General features: G+C 51.3%; 1 protein-coding gene across 4 annotated transcripts; it reads left to right on the top strand.

Moving 5' to 3' along the window:
- Positions 1-27,085, top strand: LOC127587010 (cathepsin F-like). 4 transcript variants are annotated; one of them, XM_052045117.1, is made up of 9 exons: positions 1-266; positions 1,571-1,637; positions 7,006-7,119; positions 9,685-9,824; positions 12,412-12,508; positions 12,837-12,916; positions 18,020-18,136; positions 20,391-20,455; positions 22,788-22,854. In XM_052045117.1, the coding sequence occupies exons 1-8, from the start codon at positions 159-161 to the stop codon at positions 20,394-20,396; spliced, it is 729 nt and encodes a 242-aa protein (XP_051901077.1). In that variant the 5' UTR covers positions 1-158; the 3' UTR covers positions 20,397-20,455; positions 22,788-22,854. The 4 variants fall into 4 exon arrangements, with proteins under 4 accessions (XP_051901077.1, XP_051901076.1, XP_051901078.1 ...); XM_052045116.1 differs by having other exon boundaries at positions 12,409-12,508; XM_052045118.1 differs by lacking the exons at positions 1-266; positions 1,571-1,637; positions 7,006-7,119 and adding exons at positions 24,765-24,823; positions 26,951-27,085 and having other exon boundaries at positions 9,696-9,824; positions 12,409-12,508; positions 22,788-22,869.
- The last annotated feature ends 336 nt before the right edge of the window (positions 27,086-27,421 follow it).

Raw genomic sequence — 27,421 nt, 5'->3', positions numbered from 1 at the left:
CTGAGGCTTGCAGTCACATCGTCCCAGCCTCGTGCGGCCTTATCGGCTGAGTCATCGTGATTCTGCGGAGTCAGCAGTCTCGAGAGAATCAGGGGCTTACCTTGTTCTCTCCGAAGCATCACCTCCAGTCTCACCGACCTTTGGAGCCGACCGAAGCCATGAAGTGCTGCTACTCACTGATGGTCCTCGCCGCATTAGTCTCCTGGGGCTGGGGCCACAGTCTCTGTGGAGACGCGGAGCAGTGTCGCGGTGCGGGCTTGGCTGAGGTAAGTGTTAAGTCTGCCCACTGGGGAAAGAATGTGGACTTGGGTTTTTGACAGCACCGGTTTTGGGTTTCCCAACACACTGTGCCACCAACTCCCACCAGTGATGTTTGCAATCTCCCAAGTTACTTGTTGCTGGTGCTGGCTCCTGCTTTTTCACCGCAGGGAGAGCTGCGGGAGATTAAGGTCCCTCCTTTGACCGTGCAGGGCTCCCTCTGTACTGCAGCCTGGATTTTTGCCCCGGGATCAGGCAACTTACGCCAACGTAACGCACGAAACCTGTGGCTGTTGTGACTGTGGTCAGTGGTTTTGGCAGGTTAAAGGTGTCACGGGACAGAAATTAAAAGTCAGATCACACCAAACACGATTGGAGCCCCGTGGCTGTCTTGCGTTGTGGTTGAAAGACATGGGTGCGAACCCCACTTCACCATGTAAAATCCAACGTGGTGTTCGGGTACTGAGGGTGTTGAAGCAGTGCCTGGGGGACATTAACCAGAAACCCCGGCAGAGTGGTGCAGCGGGTAGAGCCGCTATCTCCCAGCTCCAGAGACCCGGGTTCGATCCTGACCTCCGATGTTCTGTGTGTGCGTGTGTGTGTGTGGTGTGTGTGCGTGTGCGTGTGTGTGCGTGTGCGTGTGTGTGCGTGTGTGCGTGTGCATGTGTGCGTGTGTGCGTGTGTGTGTCTGTGGGTGTGTGGGTGTGTGTGTGTGCGTGTGTGTGTGTGTGTGTGTGTGTCTGTGGGTGTGTGGGTGTGTGTCTGTGGGTGTGTGTGTGTGTGTGTGTGCGCGCGTGTGTGTGCGTGTCTGTGGGTGTGTGTGTGTGTCTGTGTGTGTGTGGGTGTGTGTGCGTGTGTACGTGTGTGTGCGCGCGTGTGTGTGTGTGTGTGTGGGTGTGGGTGTGTGTGTGTGGGTGTGTGTGCGTGTGTGTGTGTGTGTGTGTGTGTGGGTGGTGTGTGTGTGTGTGTGTGTGCGCTCTGGAGTTTGCATGTTCTCCCTGTGACCCCATGGGTTTCCCCTGGGTGATCCGGTGTCCTCCCACTGAGAACGTGGGGGGACTAAAACGGATGAGAGTAAATGGCTGGTCGATGGCTAGCAGGGACTCGATGAGCTGAAGGGCCTGTTTCCGTTCTGTCCCTCTCCATGACATAATGACTCCAGCTGGGCTAGTTCCGAGGGGGAGACGATGCCCTTTCCCAGGAGAACCCTTGGAGGTGTGTACAATGGTGGGGAATGTGAGATGGGGGGGCAAGAAGCAGGGGCTGAAAATCATCTTCCACCGTACTTAAAGTTTGTTTCCTATTATCCCAGGACAAGATGGCACAGATGTTTCGCGATTTCATGAAAACTTACAATAAGACTTACAAGGATCAGAAAGGTAAGGTTGGTTTTTTGGGTCTGAAACGTTGCATTGTCTTAAACTGGTAAGTTAGTTTATAGATAGATTTCTTTATTAGTCACATGTATATCGAAACACACAGTGAAATGCATCTTTTGCGTAGAGTGTTCTGGGGGCAACCCGCAAGTGTCGCCACGCTTCCGGCGCCAACATAGCACGCCCGCAACTTCCTAACCCATACGTCTTTGGAATGTGGGAGGAAACCGGGAGCACCCGGAGGAAACCCACGCGGACACGGGGAGAACGTACAAACTCCTTACACACAGCGGCGGGAATTGAACCCGGGTCTCTGGTGCTGTAATAGCGTCACGCTAACTGCTACACTACTGTGTCACATGTACCGAGGTCCAGTGAAAAGCTTTGTTTTGCATGCCACCCATACAGATCATTTCATCACATCAGTGCATCGAGGTAGTACAAGGGAAAAGCAATAACAGAATGCAGAATATAGTGTTACAGTTACAGAGAAAGTGCAGTGCAGGCAGACAATAAGGTGCAAGGGCCACGACGAGGTAGATTGTGAGGTCAAGAGTCCATCTTATTGTACTAGTGGGTCGTTCAATAGTCTTATAACAGCGGGATAGAAGCTGTCCTTGAGCCTGGTGGTACGTGCTTTCAGGATTTTGTATCTTCTGCCCGATGGGAGGGGGGAGAGGAGAGAATGTCCAGGGTGGGTGGGGTCCTTGATCAAGTTAGCCGCTTTCCCGAGGCAGTGAGAAGTGTAGATGGAGCTGACCCCTCAATATCTGGGTGTCATTAGTAAGGACCATCGTTTACTGACCATCCCTAAATGTAGCTGGTCAGGCCAGTTAAGTGTGGAGTGTGGCATCAGGTATGGGCTGACTGAGGGGTGTTCTTGAACCAGAGGGTGTTTTTTGTTTAACCGATGTGGAGATCAGAAAATACTGCAGATGCCAGAAATCCGAAATAAAATCTGAACCTGCCGGAAACACTCAGCAGGTCAGGCAGCAGGTGTGCAGGGAGAAGGAGAGGTCAGAGGGGGAGAAAACGAGTCATTTTAAGTTGCAGAGGGAGCCCCCACTCCCCCCACCTCCCCCACCCCCGTAGGGATGGAGGCGGCGAAGGGAATATCTGCGGTAGGGTAAGACCAGGTCAACTGGGCCAGGGCAGGGGAGGTCAGAAAGTGGTTGAGACTTCTTTATCTGTGGTCTGTGGGATGTGCCCAGTAGGCTGTAATAATGGAGAGGGGTAAACTGGGCTGATATCACAGAGAGCTTACAGACAGGGTTCTGATTCAGCCGGAGAGAGGGCGTTCTCGAGAGTCGCAGCTGAATCCTGCAGACTGCAATGTGCTGAGATAAAAGGCAAGGTGCTGTTAGAACACAGCACAGGAACAGGCCGCTCGGCCCAAGGTGTCTATGCTGACCACAACGCCAATCTAACTAATCCCATCCAGTAAATTGGTTTATTATTGTCACTTGTACCGAGGTACAGTGAAAAACTTGCCTTGCATACCGATTGTACAGGTCAATTCATTACACAGTGCAGTTACATTGAGTTAGTACAGAGTGCATTGAAGGTAGTACAGGTAAAAACAATAACAGTACAGAGTAAAGTGTCACAGCTACAGAGAAAGTGCAGTGCAATAAGCTGCAAGGTCACAACAAGGTAGATCATGAGGTCAGAGTCCACCTCATCCTATAAGGGAACCGTTCAATAGTCTTATCACAGTGGGATAGAAGCTGTCCTTGAGCCTGGTGGTACGTGCCCTCAGGCTCCTGTATCTTTTGCCTGATGGGAGAGGAGAGAAGAGAGAATGACCCGGGTGGGTGGGGTCTTTGATGATGTTGGCTGCTTCACCAAGACAGCGAGAGGTAAAGACTCGCGGACTCTGGAGGGGAGGCTGGTGTCCGTGACGTGCTGGGTTGTGTCCACAACTCTCTGCACTTTCTTGCGGTCCTGGGCAGAGCAGTTGCCGTACCAAGCAGTGATGCATCAAGATAGGATGCTTTCTATGGTGCATCGGTAAAAGTTGGTGAGAGTCAAAGGGGACAAACCAAATTTCTTTAGCCTCCTGAGGAAGTAGAGGCGCTGGTGAGCTTTCTTGACCGTGGCGCCTACATGATTTGACCAGGACAGGCTGTTGGCGATGTTCACTCCTAGGAACTTGAAGCTCTCAACCCTCTCGACCTCAGCACCGTTGATGTAGACAGGTGCGTGTACACCGCCCCCTCTCCTGAAGTCAATGACCAGCTCTTTAGTTTTGCTGACATTGAGGGAAAGGTTGCTGTCGTGACACCGTTCCACTAAGCTCTCTACCTCCTTCCTGTACTCCGACTCATCGTTATCTGAGATACGGCCTACAACGGTGGTATCATCTGCAAACTTGTAGATGGAGTTAGATCAGAATCTGACCACACAGTCGTGAGTGTATAGGGAGTAGAGTAGAGGGCTGAGGACGCAGCCTTGTGGGGCACCAGTGTTGAGAATAATCGTGCCGGAGGTATTGCTGCCTATCCTCACTGATTGCGATCTGTTGGTCAGAAAGTCAAGGATCCAGTTGCAGAGGGAGGTGTTGAGTCCCAGGTCTTGGAGTTGGGTGAAGAGTTTGCTTGGAATTATAGTATTGAAGGCAGAGCTGTAGTCAATAAACAATAGCCTAACGTGGGTGTCTTTACTGTCCAGATGCTGTCCAGAGGTGAGACGAGATGTGCGGGGCAAGTTTTTTCACACAGAGAGCGGTGGGTGCCTGGAATGTGCCGCCGGGAGTGGGGGTGGAGGCAGATACGATAGAGGCATTTACGAGACTCTTAGATAGGGACACGGATGTGCAGGGAATGGAGTGAGATGGACACTGTGTAAGCAGAAGGGATTGGGTATTATTAGCTTAATTAGTTCAGCACAACATTGTGGGCTGTTCCTGTGCCGTAGTTCTATGTTCTAGCTGATACTCTCCAGAACTAGAGCTTGCGTTGGGCCTGGCTCTAACAGACACAGAGCAGGGGAGAGACGGGAAATGAAAAGACCAGGCAGCACTTAAAGTGCCTTCTACAACAGCCCTCCCCTCCTAATTCTTCAGCCCAGTTCTTTTCATTTTCCCAAGTCGGCAGGTCACTGGCTGCAACAAGATTCCACCTGGGATCTCAGGCCTGTGTCCAGACCTCTGGAATTCTCCTCCGGTAGCTTTGAGCCACCGCTGTAGCCCTGCATCCCATGTGGTAACTGGGACATGGGAGCAGGAGGAGGGCGCACAGCTCCTCTTCGACTCCGCTGGAACATGCCTGATTTGCATCTTTGTCTCATCTCCCTGCCTAACCACCTTATCCAGCTTGGAAGCTCCAATCACCTCCCAAGTCTTTCTGGGAGCTTTCAATATTCACCCTCAGAACAGCATGTTCTAATCTTAAGATTGCATCATGTTGAACTGATGTTGTCCCTATTATCAAAGAGCTCTCTCTAACCAGAACGCTCAGCTAACTGATCTTAAACCTGAATTAGATCACCTCTCAATCTTCTCATCTTCACTATTTATACGAACAGACATCACAACTTAACTCGTTCGACCCCAGCACTGCGCAAGCACCCTCATGTACAAGGAGCAGGACAAGACACCTCAAAATTGGTCTCTTTTTTTAAAAACTTTATTTACAGCGTGGTAACAGGCCCTTCCGGCCCAACGAGTCCACGCCGCCCATTTTAACCCCCCAAATTAACCTCCCCGTACGTCTTTAGAATGTGGGAGGAAACCGGAGCACCCGGAGGAAACCCACGCAGACGCGGGGAGGACGCACAAGCTCCTTACAGACAACGGCGGGAATCGAACCCCGATCGCTAGCGCCGTAATAGCGTCGCGCTAGCCGCTACGCTACCGCGCTAACGTTACTTGCTCAAAAAGATGGCGGGCCATCCGATCGGATCCTCAACTCTGCATTTCCCCCTCCCAGTAACCTCCCCGCCCTCTCGCGATTCGAGAATCTTTGTTTAGAAAAAGTACCAAGAGTCTGATTCCACCGTGGTTTGAGGAACAATTCGAGTGATTGCATTTTGAAGGTTAATTAGAAAAGTGAAATCGCAGATTTTTAGAAATATTTAAAATGCAGTAAATCAGACATTTATCCACACAATCTTGCCCTCAGAGTCATACAGAGTCAAAGGAACGTGAGATAGAGGGATATGCGGGAGGAAGGGGTTAGGTAGAGTGAGGGTGGTCTGATGGACGGCACGACACGGTGGGCCGAAGGGCCTGTTTTGTGCTGTATGGTTCTATGGTTCTATGGATAGATCAGATAGAGGCAGGGAGGTTGTTTCAGGGGAATAGATTTGGGACGGAGATGAGGAAAAGCTGCTTTTCCCAGAGAGTAGTGACTCTGTGGAATTCTCTGTCCAGGGAAGCAGTGGAGGCTCCCTCATTAAATATATTTAAGACACAGTTAGATAGATTTTTGCGTAGTAGACGAATTGTGGGGAAAAGGCAGGCAGGCAGAGCTGGTGTCTTTTGAAGGCTGTTAATGTCCCTGCCTCAGCCTCTTCCTCTGGCAGCTCGTTCCTTATACTCACCACCCTCTGCGTGAAAAAGTTGCCCCTCAACTCCCTTTTAAATCGTTCCCCTCTGACCTTAAACCTGTGCCTTCTAGTTTTTGTTTCCCTTTCTCTGGGGGAGAAAAAACTGTGCCCATCTACCTTATCTACTCCCCTCATGATTTTATACACCCTGCGCTCCAAGGAATAAAGTCCCAGCCTGTCGAACCTCTCCCTGTAACTCAGTCCCTCCAGTCCTGGCAACATTCTTGAAAATCTCCTCTTTACTCTTTCCAGCTAAGTGACGTCTTTCCAGCTAAGTGACATCTTTCCTATCGCAGGGCGACCAAAAAACTGTACACAATACTCAAGGTACAGCCTCACCAATGTCTGGTACAACTGCAACATGATGTCTCAACTCCTATACTTGATGCCCTGACCGATGAAGGCCAGTGTGCCAAACGCCTTCTTCACCGCCCTGTCTACCTGTGACGCCACTTTCAGTGAACTATGTACCTGTACTCCTGGGTCCCTCTGTTCCACAATACTCCCCAGGGCACTACTGTTCACTGTGAAGGTCCTACCCTGGTTTGACTTCCCAAAATGCAACACCTCACACTTTTCTGAATTAAACTGCGTTTGCCACTCCTCAGCCGTCCTGTAATTTTCTATAACTTTCTCCACGTGTGTATTAATTGACGACTTTGGGTAGTAGGGGATTCGGGAGGGGGAATGGGTTTGCGAGAGAGAATACAATCAGAGGATAGTAAGTAGGCAGTACGGGATCGCTCTGAGGGCCAGCATAGACCCGAGGGGCCAACTGGTCTCCTTCCCGGTGGTAACGCGCCGAATTTTCACACCTACGCAGAGGAGAAGCGGCGCTTCAAGATCTTCGTGGAGAACGCGGAGAAGGTGAGGCTGCTGCAGGAGTCAGAGGAAGGCACTGCGAGATACGGTGTCACCAAGTTCAGCGACATCTCAGGTACCGCCCCAGGCGCCTGCCGGTAGCACCGGTAACTCGACCGCCGATTTCGGGAGCAGAGGGAACGCTCTGACTGTTATGTTTGCTCTTCATCAAGAGACAAACTTCGCGTGGGTTTAACACCTGAACATCTTATTAACCAACAACAGACTGGCTGGCTTTCCCTCTCTTTTTACAGCCACTCCCTATTCCCCAATGTGACCCCCTTGCATTGCCTGCTGGGAACTGTAGTTCTTCATTATAACTACATAATAACACATAACACACCGACTCCCTCCCAAACATGAAAGGGTGGATTTGAGGGGAGGTTACCGGCTTGGAGGGGCCAAACAGCCTGAAACAGGGTCATACAGCGTGGAGGCAGGCCACTCGACCCAACACGTCCACACTGACCAGTGATAACCCATCCACATTAATCGCCCAGCACTTGGCACGTTCCCTTCTAAACCTGGCCTCCACCTCCCTCTCCAGCAGTGTGTTCCGAGTCCTCACCGCTCTCTGGGTGAAGGAGATTCCCTCTCAGATCCCCCCTAAGTCTCTTCAAGTCAAGTCAAAGTCAAATTTATCATCACAGGCACAAGACCACGTGTGCACAGGTGCAATGAAAAGCTTACTTGCAGCAGCATCGCAGGCACAGAGCATCAGAGACAAAATATTCACAAGAAAAAAACATCAATTATACAAAATTAAACAAGATAGAACACAATTAGAACAAAAAAAAGTCCACTGTAGAGCAATGTGGTCAACATGATTTGCAGACTCTGCCCAATACATCACGGGCACATCCCTGCCCACCATCGGGAGTATCTACAGGAGGCGCTGCCTCAAGGAGGTGACATCCATCATCAAAGATCCCCACCATCCGGGCCGTGCCATCTTCTCGCAGCTCCCATCGGGCGGGAGGTACAGAAGCCTGAAGTCCCCACACCACCAGGTTCAGGAACAAATACTTCCCTTCAACCTCTCGGTTCTTGAACCAACCAGCACAACCCTGATCACTGCCTCAGTGCAGCAACACTGTGACCACTGAACATTGATTTTTTAAAATCTAATTGTGTTCTTTCCTGTAAAAACTGTGCATAATATGTATTTAATTCCTGTTTTTCTTGTGAATGCTGCTTATCTGACGCTGTGTGCCTGTGAAGCTGCTGCAAGTAAGTTTTTCATTGCACCCCTGCACACCTGGACTAGTGCGTGTGACAATAAACTGGACTTTGACTTTGACTTCGAAGCCGGGTCTCTGGAGCTGTGAGGCAGTAGATCTAGCTGCTGCACAACTGTGAAGCTACTACAGTGTCAGCAAATTATGGGTTTGATTACCTGAAGTGTCATTACCTGTCGGTGGCTTTGGGGTTCGAACCCAGAACAAGGGCAGGGACCCAGACAGAGGCAGGGAGGAGAATGCAACCTACCAGGAGGTCAACAGCAGGATTCTGCTGATTGTGACTCAGTTGAACGGGGGGGGGGTGGGGAAATCAGAGGTCTTTTCCCCATGGTAGGGGAGTCTAAAACTGGAGGGCACAGGTTTAAGGAGAGAGGGGAGAGATTTAAAGGGGAACTGAGGGGCGAGATTTAAAGGGGAACTGAGGGGCAAGTTTTCCCACACAGAAGGTGGTGGGTATGTGGAACGAGTTGACAGAGGCGGCTACAGTTACAACATTTAAGAGACACTTGGACAGGTACGTGGACAGGAAAGGTTTAGAGGGATATGGGCCAGACGGGACTAGCTTTGTTATTGGTATTGGTTTATTATTGTCACTTGTACAGTGAAAAGCTTGTCTTGCATACCGATCGTACAGATCAATTCATTATACAGTACATTGAGGTAGTACAGGGTAAAAACAATAACAGAATACAGAGTAAGGTGTCACAGCTACAGGGAAGTGCATGGCAGGTAGACAATAAGGTGCAAGGTCATAACAAGTTAGATTGTGAGGTCAAGAGTCCATCTCATCGTATAAGGGAACCATTCAATAGTCTTATCACAGCAGGATAGAAGCTGTCCTTGAGGCTGGTGGTACGTGCCCTCAGGCTCCTGTATCTTCTGCCCGATGGGAGAGGGGAGAAGAGAGAATGACTCGGGTGGGTGGGGTCTTTGATTATGCCGGCTGCTTCACCAAGGCAGCGAGACGTATAGACAGAGTCCATGAAGGGGAGGCTGGTTTCCGTGATGTCCACAGCTCTCTGCAGTTTCTTGCGGTCCCAAGCAGAGCAGTTGCCGTACCAAGCCGTGATGCATCCAGATAGGATGCTTTCTATGGTGCGTCGATAAAAGTTGGTGAGTGTCAAAGGGGACGTGCCGAATTTCTTTAGCCTCCTGAGGAAGTAGAGGCGCGGGTGAGCTTTCCTGGCCGTGGCGTCTGCAGTGATTGGACCAGGACAGGCTATTGGTGATGTTCACTCCCAGGAACTTGACCCTCTTGACCTCAGAACCGTTGATGTGGACAGGTGCACGTACACCGCCCCCTTTCCTGACGTCAGTGACCAGATAGGAACATTGGGTGGGTTGAAGGGCCTTTCTCTGTGCTGTCCAACTCTATGACCTTTCGCTGGTGGTTTTTTCAGCTGATGAATTCACGCACGGAAGTTTAAAACCTGTGGCCAAAGAATCATGTGAAAAGGTGTCCTTTAGTAACCCCTTAAACAATCTCTCAGAGGCAATGGACTGGAGAAAACTTCATGCTGTGACTCCGGTTAAAGACCAGGTAAGGTCAAGGCGCATGGCACAGACGCATTAGGAGTATTGCGCTCAGTACAATGGGAAGGATTTCATTAAAACTGCAGCGGGTGCAGGAAAGATTCACCATCGATAAGGTGGACGGTCACCATCTTTTCCCCAGAGTAGTGGCGTCTAAAACTGGAGGGCATGTGTTTAAGGTGAGAGGGGAAAGGTTTAAAGGGCAGGTTTTTCACACAGAGGGTGGCGGGTGTGTGGAACGAGCTGCCAGAGGACGTGGTAGAGACGGGTACAATTACATTGTTTAAAGACATTTGGACTGGTACATGGTTGAGATGGATATGGGTCAAACGCGGGCAAATGGGACTAGCAGCTTGGTCAGCATGGACAAGCTGGGCCGAATGGCCTTTCTCGCTGCTGTATAATTCTATGACTCTCAGCTGCAGAGACAGCCACTTACTCCCAGCCTGTGACAGGAGTGGTGAAGTACCATGTGGGCTGGAGTTGTATCCTTGAGCCCAGATTTCTTCAGGGATCTATTTCCCTTAAATGAGTAACTGGAAAAAATAGGTTTAAGGATTAGCAGGGAATTAAAGTTTTCATGTGGGTCTGCGGGGTTAAATTCTGGCTGGGAATGAGAGAGACTTTAAAAAGTTGGCTGAATATGTTAAGGTTATCATTGGGATTGACTTTTCTGATTGTCATGTGTGAAAGGGAGTGCAGGACAGAGGGACCTTGGGTGGGGGAATACATATACATATGTCCTTTGACTTGCCCAGGGACTTTGAGAGAGGGGCACAGAAATCCCCCCAACGTACAGAGGCAGAGAGCGGCAGAGAGGGATCACCCTGGGTAGGGCACATCCTGAGATCGAGTGGATGGGTTGCCATAGGGACACAGCGTCACAGAGCAGGGCGACAGGCCCTTCTGCCCATCGAGCCCAAACCGTCCCCTCACACTGATCCCGACATTCCCGTCAACTCCCTCCCGGGTTCTCCCTCCCACCTACCCACATGCCAGGGGCGAGTTACAGGGGTCCGGTTAACCCGCTCTCTGGGTAAAAAACCTTCCCCCGCACATCTTCTTTAAACTTTCCCCCTCTCACCTTAAATGCACATTAGACATTTCAACCCTGGGGAATAAGATACCGGCTGTCCACTCTATCTGTGCCTCTCATAATCTTATAAACCTCCATGAGGTCTCCCCTCAGCCTCTGCCGCTCCAAAGAAAACAACCCAAGTTTGTCCAACTTCTCCTTATAGCTCAAACCCTCCCTGCATTTCCACAGCGCCAGGACCCACAGGGTACAGACCCAGAAGTTAAAATGGCTGCTGCTCTAATCCCGTAGGAACAAATTCATGCCTTCTGACCGTGTCTTTCTGGAGTAGGGGAGTTGTGCTCAGTAATCACATTGTACAAACGAAAAATCATTCTTCGGATTTCTCGTACTGTGCTAAATCTTTCCGCAAGCAATGAATTTGTAAAACACAACTCTACGTTGTTAAGTAAATAAATAGGCTTTAATTTTAGATGTTTTCTTGATATAAAATTTACAAGGGGTCAGGTGACACAGGAGAAAGGAAGATGGGGGCAGCATCCTGGTGAACCTCTTCTGCACCCTCTCCAAAGCCTCCCCACCCTTCCTGTAACGGGGCGACCAGAACTGCACACAATACTAAAAGTGGGGCTTAAGATAAAACTGCATCATAGCTTCCTGACTCTTGAACTCAATTGCTCCACAATAAAGGCGAGCATGCCACACGCCTTCTTGGTATTGGTATTGGTATTGGTATTGGTTTATTATTGTCACTTGTACCGAGGTACAGTGAAAAACTTGTCTTGCATACCGATCGTACAGGTCAATTCATTACACAGTGCACTGAGGTAGACACAGACTCTGAGTCTGACCCCGGGTGTGTGTGATGGGACGGCGTGGAGGGAGCTTCACTCTGCATCTGACCCCGAGAGTGTGTGATGGCGCGGTGTAGAGGGAGCTTCACTGTGTGTCTGACCCCGGGAGTGTGTGATGGGACAGTGCAGAGGGAGCTTCACTGTGTGTCTGACCCCAGGAGTGTGTGATGGGACGGTGTATTGGTATTGGTTTATTATTGTCACTTGTACCGAGGTACAGTGAAAAACTTGTCTTGCATACTGATCGTACAGGTCAATCATTACACAGTGCATTGAGGTAGTACAGGGCAAAAACAATAACAGAATACAGAGTAAAGTGTCACAGCTACAGGGAAGTGCAGTGCAGGTAGACAATAAGGTGCAAGGTCACAACAAGGTAGATCGTGAGGTCAAGAGTCCATCTCATCCTACTAGGGAACCGTTTAATAGTCTTATCACAGTGGGGTAGAAGCTGTCCTTCAGCCTGGTAGTACGTGCCCTCAGGCTCCTGTATCTTCTGCCTGATGGGAGAGGGGAGAAGAGAGAATGACCCAGGTGGTTCTTCGCCCTGTTCTCAGCCGGTGATATTAGCCCCCTCTTCCTCCCCCTGGGTTGGTTTCCAGGGGTTTCTGCCACTCAGGGCTCGTTGGAGTAGGGGGTAGAGGGGTGGGAGTGGGTCCGTGTGCCTTGTCAGAAGAGAATTTGACCTCTCTTCCTTCCAGCAGCAACAATGTAAATGCTGCTGGGCTTTCGCTGTGGTTGGGAACGTGGAATCACAGTGGTTCATCAAAAAGCAGAAGCTGATCTCCCTCGCAGAACAAGGTAAGGACCTCGTGGAGATCGATAACATGTCCGCAAGCTGGAAAGGACGCAGAAAGGATTCACGGGGACCGGGGAGGCTTGAGTTATAAAGAGAATTGGGTGGGCCTGGACTCCCGAGCCGCAGAGTGTGAGGGATGGTGGAGACAGGGAGGGTGTGGGGAGAGAGGAGGAGAAGCATAAATGTCAACGGGGACTTCCCTAAGGCTGTAAATTTAAGTTCCCCGCCCCCATCCCGCACCACTCCCAAAGAAGTGGGTATTTATTTGTCAGGGGGTATCTTTCTGCGAATGCTTTAACGTGTCCAGCGGTTGCGTCCCTGTTTGCACAGAGCTCCTGGACTGCGGGGCACAGACGAACAACTGCTCCGGGGTCAGATCGACGTGGCTTTCCAGGACGTCGAGAAACTCGGTGAGTCACGTCCTCCGACTCATACCCCTGGGTGGTTCGGTGGGGGGTGGGGGGGGTGGGGGGAGTGGCAGGAGGTCCCGTCTGTCTGTCACCCGTTACTGCAAGCACCATCGTCCATCCCAAGCCAGCAGCTGGGAGGGGCGACGAGGGGGCAGTGGGGATCGCCCTACCTTAGGGTAGGGAAGGCTCACAGAACGTAGAACATAGAACACTACAGCACAGGACAGGCCCTTCGGCCCACAATGTTGTGCCGACATTTTATCCTGCTCTAAGATCTATCTAACCCTTCCCTCCCACATAGCCCTCCATTTCTCTATCATTCATGTGTCTCTCTAAGAGTCTCTTAAATGTCCCTAATGTATCTGCCCCCACAACCTCTGCCGGCAGTGCGTTTCCACACTCCCAACCACTCTCTGTGTTAAAAACTTACCCCTGACATCCCCCTTATATCTTCCTCCAGTCACCTTAAATTATGCCTCCTCCTGTTAGCCATTGTCGCCCTGGGAAAAAGTCTCTGACTGTCCACTCGATCTATGCCTCTTATCATCTTGTACACCTCTATCAAGTCACCTCTCATCCTCCTCCTCTCCAAAGAGAAAAGCCCTAACTCGCTCAACCTATCCTCATAAGACATGCTCTCCAATCCAGGCAGCATCCTGGTAAATCTCCTCTGCATCCTCTCTAAAGCTTCCACATCCTGCCTATAATGAGGTGACTAGAACTGAACACAATACTCCAAGTGTGGTCTGACCAGAGCTGCAACATCACCCTCGCGCTCTTGAACTCAATACCCCGCCTAATGAAGGCCAACACTCTATACGCCTTCTTAACAACCCTATCAAACTTGCGTGGCAACCTTGAGGGATTTATGGATGTGGACCCCAAGATCCCTCTCTTCCTCCACACTGCTAAGAGTCCTGCCATTAACCTTGTATTCTGCCTTCAAATTCGATCTCCCGAAGTGCATGTCCGCTGGATCCCTTGTAAAGTTTATATATCAAGAAAACGTAAAAAATTACAACGTAGAGTTGTACTTTGCAAATTCATCGCTTGCGGAAAGATTTAGCACAGTACAAGAAATCCGAAGAATGATTTTTCGTTTGTACAATGTGATTATTGAGCACACGTCCCCTGCCACAGAAAGACACAGTCAGAAGGGATTAGAGCAGCAGCCATTTTAACTTCTGGGTCCGTACCCTGTGGGTCCCGGCGCTGCATAAATGCAGAGAGGGTTTCTACCCCTCCCCCCTACTTTCAGGCAGTGAGTTCCAGACCCTCGGTGCTCACTGAGTGAAATAATCTTCCCCCATCTCCCCTCTAATCCCACCCCCCACCCGTTCACTGCAGCCTGTGCCCCCTGTTACTGTCCTCTCTGCTGAGGGAGATTGGCCCTTCCTGTCCCCTCCTATCCCGGTCTGTCAGGGTCTGACCCACGTCAGTTCAACCCCTTTGACCCAAGGAAACACTCCCCTGCCCGGACAAGTCTCCCCTGGTGGACGCAGAGCCTCTGACAACGTTTAAGAAATACCTGGACCACAGTTTGATTCACCAAGGTAGAGAAGGCCCAAGGACCCAGTGCTGGCGAATGGGATCGGTGTGGAGAGGTCAGCAGAGACATGGTGGGCCGAAGGGGCCTTTCCGTGATGTATGACTCTGTGGCATGACTCCAGTACGATCACATCCTTTTTATTTAACATCCCAAAAGTTTATTGACTAAAACCACTGTAAAAGGACACCCAGGGTCAAAACTACAGCAACTGATACAAGCAGGAAAAAAAGTAGGCAGACAGCTTCGAACTACATCACCACATCAGAGAACGCTAACTAGCAACCACAAAATGCATTACTTCAGATAAGAATCTCGCTCGCACCAGCCACGACACATGCGATCCCCTGAGGGGGCCCACCGATCGTGGAATTCACCCCGGGGTGCCCGTGGATACCGTGTGCTCCCTCTCCAGGGACACCTGCGTGCGGACGATCACGTCCTCCCTACAGTGTCTCAACCAGAGCGGTGCAGGGTACTCCAGCTGTGCCTAACCACACCGTTAGAATTGTACCATACCCCCGCCTCCCCCCGATCTTAGATTCTGTTGTCCAACAAACAAAGTCACATGGAACATAGAACACTACAGCGCAGTACAGGCCCTTCGGCCCACAATGTTGTGCCGACATTTTATCCTGCTCTGAGATCTATCTAACCCTTCCCTCCCACATAGCCCTCCATTTCTCTATCATTCATGTGTCTCTCTAAGAGTCTCTTAAATGTCCCCACATCCTGTGCCGGCAGTGCGTTCCATGCACCCACCACTCTCTGTGTAAAAAACTTACCCCTGACATCCCCCTTATACCTTCCTCCAGTCACCTTAAAATTATGCCCCCTCGTGTTAGCCACTGTCGCCCTGGGAAAAGGTCTCTGACTGGATCTACCTGAGCTGCCACCTTCGGGGAGCCTTGAACTTGTCCCTCTGTTCCTCAATACCCCCCTGGACCCCCACCGTTCCTGATACGTGTCCCAGCCATCAGGGAACCCGCTCTCAGATACCAGAGGGAGGGTTCCAGTTACACAGTCATTCGAAACAATCTGTCACACGTTCTTGGCCTGTACTCTCCCACCCTCTCTCTCTTCTCCCTCCCTGTCCCCCCTTTCCCCCCTTCTCCTCCCCCTCCCTCCTAAACTTTGCCCTCTCTCCCTTCTCTGATTCTCCCCGCTTCTTCTCTCCTCCTCTCTCTAATCCACTCTCCCCACACTCTTCCCCCTCTCGATCCCCCATCTCTCCCTCTTCTCCCCCTCTCCCTCCCCTTCCTCCTAACCCCCACCCCTCTCCCCCCCGACCCTCCCCCTCCCGATCCCTCTCTCGTCCCCTCTCTCTCTCCCCTCTTCTCCCTGCCTCCCTCCCTCCCGCCTCTTTCCGCCTCCCACCCCTCACTCTCCCCTCCTTCCCGCTGTCCCCCCCCACCCCACCACAAGATCACTCCAGTGGGAATATCGTTGGAAAGGTGCAGACAGCTGTCTCGGATTAAGGTGGTGCGCGCGGTACCTCTGTGTGAGAACCACAGAAACACTGCTGGCCATTAGCTCCAGGGAGGCGTCCGATCAGGCACAGGGCTACGGTTTTAGTCTGTTTGGGCGTGAGCAATGCAATGAAGATTGATTGAATAAAACGTTGCTCTTCCCAAGATAGAAAACAGAGGCAAGAGTAGGCCCTTCAACCCCTCAGACCTACCCCTCATGGCTACTCAAACCAATTCAGTCTCCTGCTCCTACGTTCTCCCCCAATCCCTTAATCTCTTTGGCCGTTAGAACTATATCCAACTCCTTGAATATGTTTAGTCGTGCCACAGAGAGATACAACAGGCCATTTGACCCATCGAGTCTGTAAAAGTTTGTGTAAAATTTACGTTTAAAATATAAGATTTCTTTATTAGTCACATGTACATCGAAACACACAGTGAAATGCATCTTTTGCGTAGAGTGTTCTGGGGGGCAGCCCGCAAGTGTCGCCACGCTCCCGGCGCCAATGACTTAATTTATGTTTTTCTTGTGAATGCTGCTTATCGCGAGAGGTTTGAGAGCTTCAGGTTCTGAGGCGTGAACGTCGCCAATAGTTTGCCCGTTTTACACCGATCCTATCTTATCCTCCTCACACTCCCCTCAGGACCGCCCAGGAGGCCAAGCAAATCGCACATGTCCCCGGTTCGATCCTGACTTCTGAAACTTCTGATGCTGCGCGGCGCGCACGCGTGTGTGTGTGTGTGTGTGTGTGTTGTGTGTGTGGGGGGGGGGGGGGGGGGGGGGGTTTTTGGCCCTTCTCCCTGTGACCCCGTGGGTTTCCCCCCGGATGCTCCGGTTCCCTTCCCACATCCCAACGAGGGTGCGGGGCCAGTGTGTTAACCGGCCGCTGTAATTTGCCCCCCTAGTGCGTGGGTGAGGGTAGAATCTGGGGGGGGGGGCGGGGAGTCAATGGGAGGGTGGGGAGAATAACAAATCAAGGGGTGTTTGGAGGCTCGCTCAGTCTCTGTATGCGGACGGCCTGTTTCCATGGTGATTGGCTCCACACCCAACACCCAGTGATCCCCAGGACACTGGAGAAGATAAAACTTCACCAGATATTGGGAACTCTAACTGGACACCCCGCTCCACTGCGGACACGGACACCCCGCCCCACTGCCCCGCAACCAACACCCCTCCCCACTGTGGACACGGACACCTGCCCCACTGCGGGCACCGACACCCCCGCCCCACTGCGGGCACCGACACCCCGCCCCACTTGCGGATCGTCCACAAAAGTAAATTCCTGGGATTCACTGTAAGATTTGTAAATACATTAAAGTTCTACTACAGCAATAGCGATTGGGGTTCAATTCCGGCCACTGTCTGTAAGGACTCTGTACGTTCTCCCCGTGTCTGCATGGGTTTCCTCCGGGTGCTCCGGTTTCCTCCCACATTCCAAAGACGTACAGGTTAGTAGGTTAACGTGGGTGTAATTGGCTGGCGTGGGCTCGTTGGGCTGAAGGACCTGTTACCATGCCGTATAAGCAAAGTTTTAAAGCATATACCCACCCATCCTCAGTGTAAAAAAGTTGCCCCTCAAGTTCCTATTAAATCTTTCCCCTCTCACCTTAAACCTGTGCCCTCTAGTTCTTGATTCCCCAACCCTGGGGAAAAGACTGTGTGCATTCACCCTGTCTGTGCCCCTCGTGATTTAAAACACCTCTGTAAGATCAGACTTCATTCTACCACGACCAAAACACTTTCTCCAGTGACGGAGAGATTAAAGTCTGCAAGGGAGCAGAGCTTGCAGGGGGTTTGGGGCAGGTTACAGAGAGAGAGAGAGAGAGAGAGAGGGCTGTTGGAGGGAGTCGAAAATTTTAAAACAAAGGCTTTGCTTTGCCAGGAGTGGGTCTGATAGGAGCAGTGCGATGGGTGAATGGGCTCAGGAAGGATAGGATACTGGGCAACTGGGCTCCGGTTTTTGATTGCTGGAGAGCGATCCCACCACGGATTGGCCGTGGATGGTAGTTCTGGTCTTTCAGTGGGTGGGAGGTGACTTAATTTCCGAATTTTATTAATTTCTGTTCTGCACTGATGTACGTCTGAAGGTCTGGAGCAGGAGGGACAGTTACCCGTACAAAGGGCAACAGTCCAGTGTAATCGTGATAATGAAAAGTCCGTGGTTAAGATTAAAAAGTGTGTCTGGCTCCCCAGCGATGAAAGAGGTGAGTGTGAAGAAGGCTGAGGCGCCCTCTCCCCTTCCCTCCCTCCCTCAACTCCACCCTCCTCTCTCCCCCTCCTCCTCCCCACTTCCCCCCCCTCTCCGTCCCTCTCCCCTCCTCCCTCCCTCTCCTGCTCCCTCCAACTCCCCTCCTCTCCACCTCTCTCCCCCTCCTCCCCCCCTCCCTCCCTCCCTCTCCGTCCCTCTCCCCTCCTCCCTCCCTCAACTCCACCCTCCCTCTCCCCTTCTCCTCCCCACTTCCCCCCTCCTCCCTCCCTCTCCTGCTCCCTCCCTCCCTCCAACTCCCCTCCTCTCCACCTCTCTCCCCTCCTCCCTCCCTCCATCCCTCCCTCTCCGTCCCTCTCCCCTCCCTCCCTCTCCTGCTCCCTCCCTCCCTCCAACTCCCCTCCTCTCTCCCCTCCTCCCTCCCTCCCTCCCTCCCTCTCCGTCCCTCTCCCCTCCTCCCTCCCTCAACTCCACCCTCCCTCTCCCCTCCTCCTCCCCACTTTCCCCCCTCCTCCCTCCCTCTCCTGCTCCCTCCCTCCCTCCAACTCCCCTCCTCTCTCCCCTCCTCCCTCCTCTCTCTTCCCTCCTCCTTCCTCTCCTCCACTCCCTCTCCCCTCCTCCTCCCCTCCCTCTCCCCTGCTCCCTCCCTCTCCTCCTCTCCCTCACCCCCTCCCCCCTCCTCCTCCTCCCCCTCCCCTTCTCTCTCACTCCCCTCCCTCTCCTCCTCCTCTCCCTCTCCCCTCTTTCCCCTCATCCCACTCCCCAGAGTCCTTCCCCCTTTCCCCCGTTATCCTACCCCCCCCCCTCAACAACCAAACTCCCCGCTGTGACCCGTCCCGCTGTAATCCAGCCCCCTTGACTCCCCACCTACTGTGATCCGATCCCCAGGGCAATGTGATCCCTCGGATTTCTGTTGTTCACCTGTGATCCATTCCGATCTGGAATCCCCACCGGTCCCGCCAGCATTCCCAAATACAATCCCAGCCACATTTATCCTACATTCCCAGACACATGTATTCCCTTCTGTACTCCATGGAGCTTGTGATCCTTGCCCACATTCCCAATCAGCATTATTCCTTCCTGTAATCCCAGTTAGTAATCCAACATATTCTCTGCCGGATTTAAGCCTCGTTTGTAATCCCAGCCTGTAATAGAACATAGAACATTACAGCACAGGACAGGCCCTTCGGCCCACAGTGTTGCGCCAACATTTTATCCTGCTCTAAGATCTATCTAACCCTTCCCTCCCACATAGCCCCCTATTTCTCTATCATTCATGTGTCGATCTAAGAGTCTCTTAAATGTCCCTAATGTATCTGCCCCCACAACCTCTGCCGGCAGTGCGTTCCACACACCCACCACTCTCTGTGTGAAAAACTTACCCCTGACATCCCCCTTATACCTTCCTCCAATCACCTTAAAATTATGTCCCCTTGTGTTAGCTATTTTCGCCCTGGGAAAAAGTCTCTGACTGTCCACTCGATCTATGCCTCTTATCATCTTGTACACCTCTGTCAAGTCACCTCTCATCCTGCGTCACTCCAAAGAGAAAAGCCCCAGCTCGCTCAACCTATCCTCATAAGACATAGTCTCCAATCCAGGCAGCATCCTGGTAAATCTCCTCTACACCCTCTCTAAAGCTTCCACATCCTTCCTGTAATGAGGCGACCAGAACTGAACACAATACTCCAAGTGTGGTCTGACCAGAGTTCTATAGAGCTGCAACATCACCTCGCGGCTCTTGAACTCAATACCCCGACTAATGAAGGCCAACACTCCATATGCCTTCTTCACAACACTATCGACCTGCGCGGCAACCTTGAGGGATCTATGGACGTGGACCCCAAGATCCCTCTGTTCCTCCACACTCCTGAGAGTCCTGCCATTAACCTTGTATTCTGCCTTCAAATTCGATCTTCCAAAGTTTCACACTTCACACTTTTCCGGGTTGAACATCTGCCCGAGACTATCCGAGACTAATCTCAGACTGTAATCTGTCCTGTAGTCCCAAGTGAATCCCAGCCGGATTTAATCCCCCCCACATTCCCAGATGTAATCCCTGTTCCCAGCTACTTGCTACAGTCCTCTCTCGACCTTCTCCCGGAGCTTGGAGTCCCAAGGTCGTCCAGGCCTTCCCTTCCCAACCGCAGCTCCCACCCCGCGGAATTGTTCCGTCGCGCAAGGAGGCCATTTGGCCCCTCGAGCCCAGGACAGCCCAGTCTCAGGATGTCCTGATTGTGATTTCTCTGCAGTTCTGAAGCAGTACGTGGCCTTAAATGGGACCATCACGGTGTTGATGGATCTGAAGCCATTACAGGTGGGTACACAGGGCAACGAAACCCCCCCCTTCATCCACCACCCCCCCTCCAAGTCACTGGCAATCCCAACATCTAATTCTCCGTCTTTAATTACCCCTTGACAAGGCAATTAAGTCATCTGGACAGGTTAGTAGATTTGCAGCTGATGCAAAGATTGGTGGGGTTGTGGACAGTGCCCGTGCCCACATGTCCTGAGAGAGGGAGCACACAGTATCTGTGGGAGAATTCCTGGATTAGTGGGATCCCCAGGGGATCGAGTGTGTTGTAGATGCTGTTAACAGCATTATAATTTGACACTGTACATAGTGCATTTCGCTGTAGTTTTGTATCTGCATATTTTTTGATGTAGTATAGTTCTTTTTGTAGTGCTTATTGTAGTAGTTGAAAGAAGTTTTGTGTTGTTTCTAAAAAATAACACTGCAGAGGGCAGGCAAAGTCAAAGTCCAATTTATTGTCACAAGCCCATGTCTGCACAGGTGCAATGAAAAACTTCCTTGCAGCAGCATCACAGGCACAGAGCGTCAGATAAATTTGTAAATTGGTTTATTACTGTCACTTGTACCAAGGTACAGTGAAAAACTTGTCTTACAAACCAATCTTACAGGTCAATTCATTACACAGTGCAGTTACATTGGGTTAGTACAGAGTGCATTGAGGTAGTACAGGTAAGAACAATAACAGTACAGAGTAAAGTGTCACAGCTACAGAGAAAGTGCAGTGCAATAAGGTGCAAGGTCACAACAAGGTAGATCGTGAGGTCGGAGTCCATCTCATCGTATAAGGGAACCGTTCAATAGTCTTATCACAGTGGGGTAGAAGCTGTCCTGGTGGTACGTGCCCTCAGGCTCCTGTGTCTTCTACCCGATGGAAGAGGAGGGAAGAGAGAATGTCCCGGGTGGGTGGGGTCTTTGATTATGTCGGCTGCTACACCAAGGCAGTGAGAGGTAAAGACAGAGTCCAAGGAGGGGAGGCTGGTGTCCGTGACGTGCTGGGCTGTGTTCACAACTCTCTGCAGCTTCTTGCGGTCCTGGGCAGAGCAGTTGCCATACCAAGCCGTGATACATCCTGATAGGATGCTTCCTATGGTGCATCGGGTAAAAGTTGGTGAGAGCCAAAGGGGACAAACCAAATTTCTTTAGCCTCCTGAGGAAGTAGAGGCGCTGGTGAGCTTTTTTGGCCGTGGCGTCCACGTGGTTTGTCCAGGACAGGTTGTTGGTGATGTTCACTCCCAGGAACTTGAAGTTCTCAACCCTCTCGACCTCAGCACCACTGATGTAGACAGGTGCATGTACACCGCCCCCTTTCCTGAAGTCAATGACCAGCTCTTTAGTTTTGCTGACATTGAGGGAAAGGTTGTTGTCATGACACCGTTCCACTAAGCTCTCTGTCTCCTTCCTGTACTCTGACTCATCGCTGTTTGAGATATGGCCCACTACGGTGGTATCATCTGCAAACTTGTAGATGGAGTTAGAGCAGAATCTGGCCGCACAGTCATGAGTACCGAGGTACAGTGAAAAACTTTGTTTTGCATGCCGTCCATACAGATCATTTCATTACATCAGTGCACTGAGGTAGTACAAGGGAAAACAGTAATAGGGTGAAGAATATGGTGTTAGAGGCACAACGTTCACATAAATTAAACATAAATTATGCAAAATGTCAAAGGATACAACAGAATATAGACAAGTCACAGATAATGGCAAAGGATTAGCTGAAAGTGGCCACATAAGTGGATAGGCTGGTAAAGAAGGTGTACGGCATGCTTGCCTTCATCGGTCAGGGCATTGAGTATAAGAGTTCATCTTTAAGCATAGGAGAAGTCCGTTCAGCGGGATAGAAGCTGTCTCTGAGCCTGGTGGTAGGTGCTTTCAGGCTTTTGTATCTTCTGCCCGATGGGAGGGGGGAGAAGAGAGAATGTCCCGGGGTGGCAGGGGGTCCTTGATTACGTCGGCTGCTTTCCCGAGGCAGCGGGAAGTGTAGACGGAGTCAGCGGAGGGGAGGCTGGTTCCCGTGACGCGCTGGGCTGTGTCCACAGCTCTCTGCGGTTTCTTGCGGTCCCGGGCAGAGCAGTTGCCGTCCCAAGCCGGGATGCTTTCTGTGGTGCATCGGTAATTATGGGTTAGTCGGCTGCTGGTGTGAGGGGAAGGTGGGGAGGTGGAGAGGTGGGGGGGGGGGGGGGAAGTGTGGAGAAGGGGGGAAGGTGTGGGTGAGTGATGTCGTGAGGTAGCACCGTTTGACGGACATGCAGGCTGAATGGCCTCCCGTACTACAAATGATCCCGTGACCCCCTGGACGACCGGTGTGACGTCTTCCTGCTCTTTCCATTTCCAGCATTACAAGAAGGGGATTATCCGATCCAATAGCTGCACGAAGATCAGTAATCACGCCGTGTTAATTGTCGGCTACGGAATAGGTAAGGATCAATACCCCACCCCAAGCCTTCTTCCCAACCCTTCTGACCAACTCTGGGCCCAACGTCAGACCGTTCAGCCCCTTGGCTTGCTGCTAGCACTGGGGCAGCGTGGCCACCCTTGGGGTGTTGGTGAGATCTCGTTCAAGTTCAAGTCTATTATCATGGGCATCCGTACCCAGGGTATAAATGCCATGAAGTCTTACGTGACACACAGGAGTTAAGGTCCAAGTCAAGGTTGAGGTTATTGTCACACACACAAGTCCATGTGTGCACAGGTGCAATGTAAAACTTACTTGCAGCAGCATCACAGGCACAGAGCGTCAGATAAGCAGCGTTCACAAGAGAAACACAATTTAAACATAAACTATACATAATTTCTACAAGAAAGAACACAAGTTGAACAAAGAAAAACAAAGTCCATTTTAGTACAGTGATCAAAGTGGTCCCAGTGTTGCTGTACTGAGGTAGTGATTAGGGTTGCGCCGGTCGGTTCAAGAACCGAATGGTTGAAGGGAAGTCGCTGTTCCTGAACCCGGTGGTGTGGGGACTTCAGGCTTCTGCACCTCCTGCCCAATGGGAGCTGTGAGAAGACGGCACGGCCCAGATGGTGGGGGGATCTTTGATGACGGACGTTGCCTTCTTGAGGCAGCTCATCATCTATAATGGGTTATTGGTTAATTATTGTCACTTGTACCGAGGCAGAGTGTAAAACTTGTCTTGCATACCGTCCCTACAGATCAATTCAGTACACAGTGCATTGAGGTAGTACAAGGGAAAACAATAACAGAATGCAGAGTAAAGTGTTACAGTTACAGAGAAAGTGCAGTGCAGGTAGACAATAAGGTGCAAGGCCATAACAAGGTAGATTGTGAGGTCAAGAGTCCATCTTATCAGTCTAGGGGACCGTTCAATAGTCTTATAACAGCGGGATAGAAGCTGTCCTTGAGCCTGGTGGTATGTGCTTTCAGGCTTTTGTATCTTCTGCCCGATGGGAGGGGGGGAGAAGAGAGAGTGAGCAGGGTGGGGAGGGGTCCCTGATTATGTTGGCTGATTTACCTAGGCAGCGGGAAGTGTAGACTGAGTCCATGGAGGGGAGGCTGGTGTCCGTGGTGCGCTGGGCTGTGTCCGCAACCCTCTGTGGTCCCGGGCAGAGCAGTTGCCGTACCAAGCTGTGATGCATCCAGATAGGATGCTTTCTATGGCGCATCGATAAAAGTTGGTGAGGGTCGACGGGGACATGCCAAAATGATACTTTTGATGGTGGGGAGGGATGTGCCCGTGATGTACTGGGCAGAGTCCACTGCTCTCTGCAGCTTCTTGCATTCCTGCGCATTCGAATCCGTCCCAGACCGCGATGCAAACATTCAGGACACTTTCAACAGCACATCTGTAGAAGTTTGTTGGTGTGTTTGGTGACAAGCCGAACCTCCTTGACCTCCTAAGAAATTAAAGACACTGGCCTGCCTTCATGGTGATTCTGTTAAACATAACTTAACATAAATTATACATAACTTACACCACAAAATAAACACAACAACATCAGTGCAAGTTGAGGGACATACAGTCCGAGGTAGTGATAGAGTTTCTCAGGTGGGTTCAAGGACCTGACATCAGTGGCGAAGAAGCCGTTGTTGAACCTTGAGGTGTGGGGTCTTCGGGCTCCTGTACCTCCCACCTGGCCGGCAGCATCGAGAAGAGGGCACGGCCCGGACGGTCGGGGGGGGGGGGGGGGTCCCCAACGATGGACGCCACCTTCCTGAGACATCGCCTCTTGTAGACGTCCTCGACGGTGGTCCCACCGCTCTCTGCAGCCTCTTGCGATCCTTGAATACAGTAATATCATAATTCCATGCTGGTCCATGTTACTTCACTGTTCTGTGTTTTGCTTTCGACAGAATCCAATATGCCGTACTGGATCATAAAGAACAGCTGGGGAGCAGCGTGGGGAGAGGAGGTCAGTAAATCCTGGACAATACTGATATTCCATCCATGATCATTGAAGATTAAACCCAGCTTATCCCCCACACTCTTCAACTGGGTAGCACAAGTGGCGCAGCAGTTAGAGTCACTGCCTCACAGCCCCAGAGACCTGGGTTTGATCCCAACCTCTGGTGCTGTGTGTGTGTGTGTGTGTGTGTGTGTGTGTGTGTGTGTGTGTGTGTGTGTGTGTGTGTGTGTGTGTGTGTGTGTGTGTGTGTGTGTGAGTGCGCGCGCACGAGCAACGACGTGCGGGGTCAATGGGTTAATCGGCCGCTGTAAATTGCAACCCCCCCCCCACCCCCCCAACCCAGCGTGTGAGCAAGGGGCAGAATCTGACGGGAATGTGGGGAGAATGGGACTGGTCTGTGAGCGAGAATGGACACAATGGGCTGATTGGCATCTTCAAGGAGCCCCGCTCAAAATTCATGAGTAAATCTGCCAGCGCGGCGCTTCCTTTAATAAACCCCCCAGTGGTCACGTAGTCGCCCCCCCCACTTAAAAAAGGAGACAGTTTTCACCAAAACTGTGCACGATATTCACACAGTGCGGAGCTCCCTCCGTCCAGGGTCCAGTTTTACCCAGTGACATGGCTGGAAGGTAAATCACTCCCTAAACCCCCGTCCGTTATATAAAACATCTTGACCCAACATTCCAGAGATAAATAGCTGTGACAGGAGGAAGATTTATCCTGTTAGACCAACTTTTTATTGCAAACCCTTCTCCAGTCTCGGAGGAACTGCTCTTCAGTACGATCCCGGTCTGTGTACAAGCACGACTGCAAACTGAAGTGCGGGTCACTAATATTCTCCATCGTTGCTGTGGGAGTCAGGACCAACTTTGTGACCAGCGTTTCACTAGAGGGCGGCACTGTGGCGTGGAGGGGGGGGGGGGTCGAGTCACTGCCTCACAGGGTCCCAGAGACAAGGGTTCGATCCCGACCTCCGGCGCTGTGTGTGTTTGTGTGTGTGTCTGTATGTGTGTGTACATGTGTAAATAAAGATAAAGTTGGCAGGAAAATTAGGATTAATAATCAAAGATCGAAACAATTGGAAATAAAGACAGAAATTGCAGGCTGTGTCCGAAAAAGAAAAACACATTTCAGGTTGGTGAACCTCTGTCAGACACGGGAAAGAGGGAAAGTAAGTTAGTTTACACTCATGGAGAAGAAAATCAAAGCCCATGTGTGCACAGGTGCAATGAAAAACTTACTTGCAGCTATAACAGCGGGATAGAAGCTGTCCTTGAGCCTGGTGGTACGTGCTATCAGGCTTTTGTATCTTCTGCCCGATGGGAGGGGGGAGAAGAGAGAATGTCCCGTGGTGGGTGGGGGCCTTTGATTATGCCGGCTGCTTTACCGAGGCAGCGGGAAGTGTAGACATAGTCTATGGAAGGGAGGCTGGGACGCGCTGGGCTGTGTCCACAACTCTCTGCAGTTTCTTGCAGTCCGGGGCAGAGCAGATGCCGTCCCAAGCCGGGACGCGTCCAGATCGGGTGCTTTCTGCGGTGCAGCGATAAAAATTGATGAAGGTTGACAGGGACGCGCCAAATTTCTTTAGCCTCCTGAGGAAGTAGAGGCGCTGGTGAGCTTTCTTGGCCGTGGCATCTATGTGGTTGGACCAGGGCAGGCTATTGGTGATGTTCACTCCTAGGAATTTGAAGCTCTCAACCCTCTCGCGATAAGCAACATTCACAAGAGAAAGATAAATAAATTGTACACAGTTTTTACAAGAAAGAACACAATTAGAACAAAACAAAAGTCCGTTGTAGTGCAAAGTGGTCCCAGTGTTGCTGTACTGAGGCAGCGCTTAGGATTGTGCCGGTTGGTTCAAGAACCGATTAGTGGAATGGGAGAGAAATGGAGAGAACAGAGGGAATGTTGAGATCCGATCAGGGATATCCTTCCGCCAAGGAGTAAACTATCTTCCCCCTTCCACCTCTCTATCCCAGTTCTGACGGTGGGTCACAGAATCCAAGCGTTAACCCTCCACAGATGCTGCCTGACCTGCTGTGTGTTTTCAGTGCTCCCGGATTATTTGGGAACGGTGTTGGTTGGCGCCTGACCAGCCTTGTGACTCTCTGGTTGTTCTCTCTCCCCTGCCAGGGCTACGCTCGTATCTACAGAGGGAACAACGCCTGCGGGATAAGCAAATACGCAATGTCGTCCATCGTGTGAGGGAAGAGGCAGTGGGATCTCAGTCCCTCCTCAACCTCTGTGCTTTCAGCTTCTGTGAACGAGGGGGGTAATGTCAGGGTGGGTGTGTGTGTGTGGGGGGGGCAAATATATTCTTATGCATATGGGGGGGGGTGGTAATCTTGCCAGTGGTACGCTTGAGAACATAGAACATAGTACAGAAACAGGCCTGTTTGTCTGTGCCGGCCATTATACAAGTCTAAGCTAATCCCATCTGCCTGCATGTGATTCCATATCCCTCACTCCCTGCCTTTACAAACGTTACTGCCCCGCGTGATGTCGTCTTGTTAACGTTCAGATCAATCGCCCCAAGTATTGCGTCAACGGCTTCGTGGCTGCTGTTTGCGTCGTTAATAAAGTAGCTGAAACCATGTGTCGCCG

The sequence above is a fragment of the Pristis pectinata genome, chromosome 38 (assembly GCF_009764475.1).
Source record: "Pristis pectinata isolate sPriPec2 chromosome 38, sPriPec2.1.pri, whole genome shotgun sequence".
In the NCBI taxonomy this organism is placed as follows: Eukaryota; Metazoa; Chordata; class Chondrichthyes; order Rhinopristiformes; family Pristidae; genus Pristis; species Pristis pectinata.
Note: the sequence above shows the minus strand (reverse complement) of the source record. Positions and strands in the feature narration are given on the sequence as shown.

What these genes read in the sequence shown, in the direction of transcription:
- LOC127587010 (XM_052045116.1), top strand. Translation starts at nt 159, where the DNA reads ATGAAGTGCTGCTACTCACTGATGGTCCTCGCCGCATTAGTCTCCTGG. An exon ending in GACTTACAAGGATCAGAAAG is followed by an intron (nt 1,638 to 7,005) that starts GTAAGGTTGGTT and finishes ACACCTACGCAG; the next exon opens with AGGAGAAGCGGCGCTTCAAG. An exon ending in CAAGTTCAGCGACATCTCAG is followed by an intron (nt 7,120 to 9,684) that starts GTACCGCCCCAG and finishes TGGTTTTTTCAG; the next exon opens with CTGATGAATTCACGCACGGA.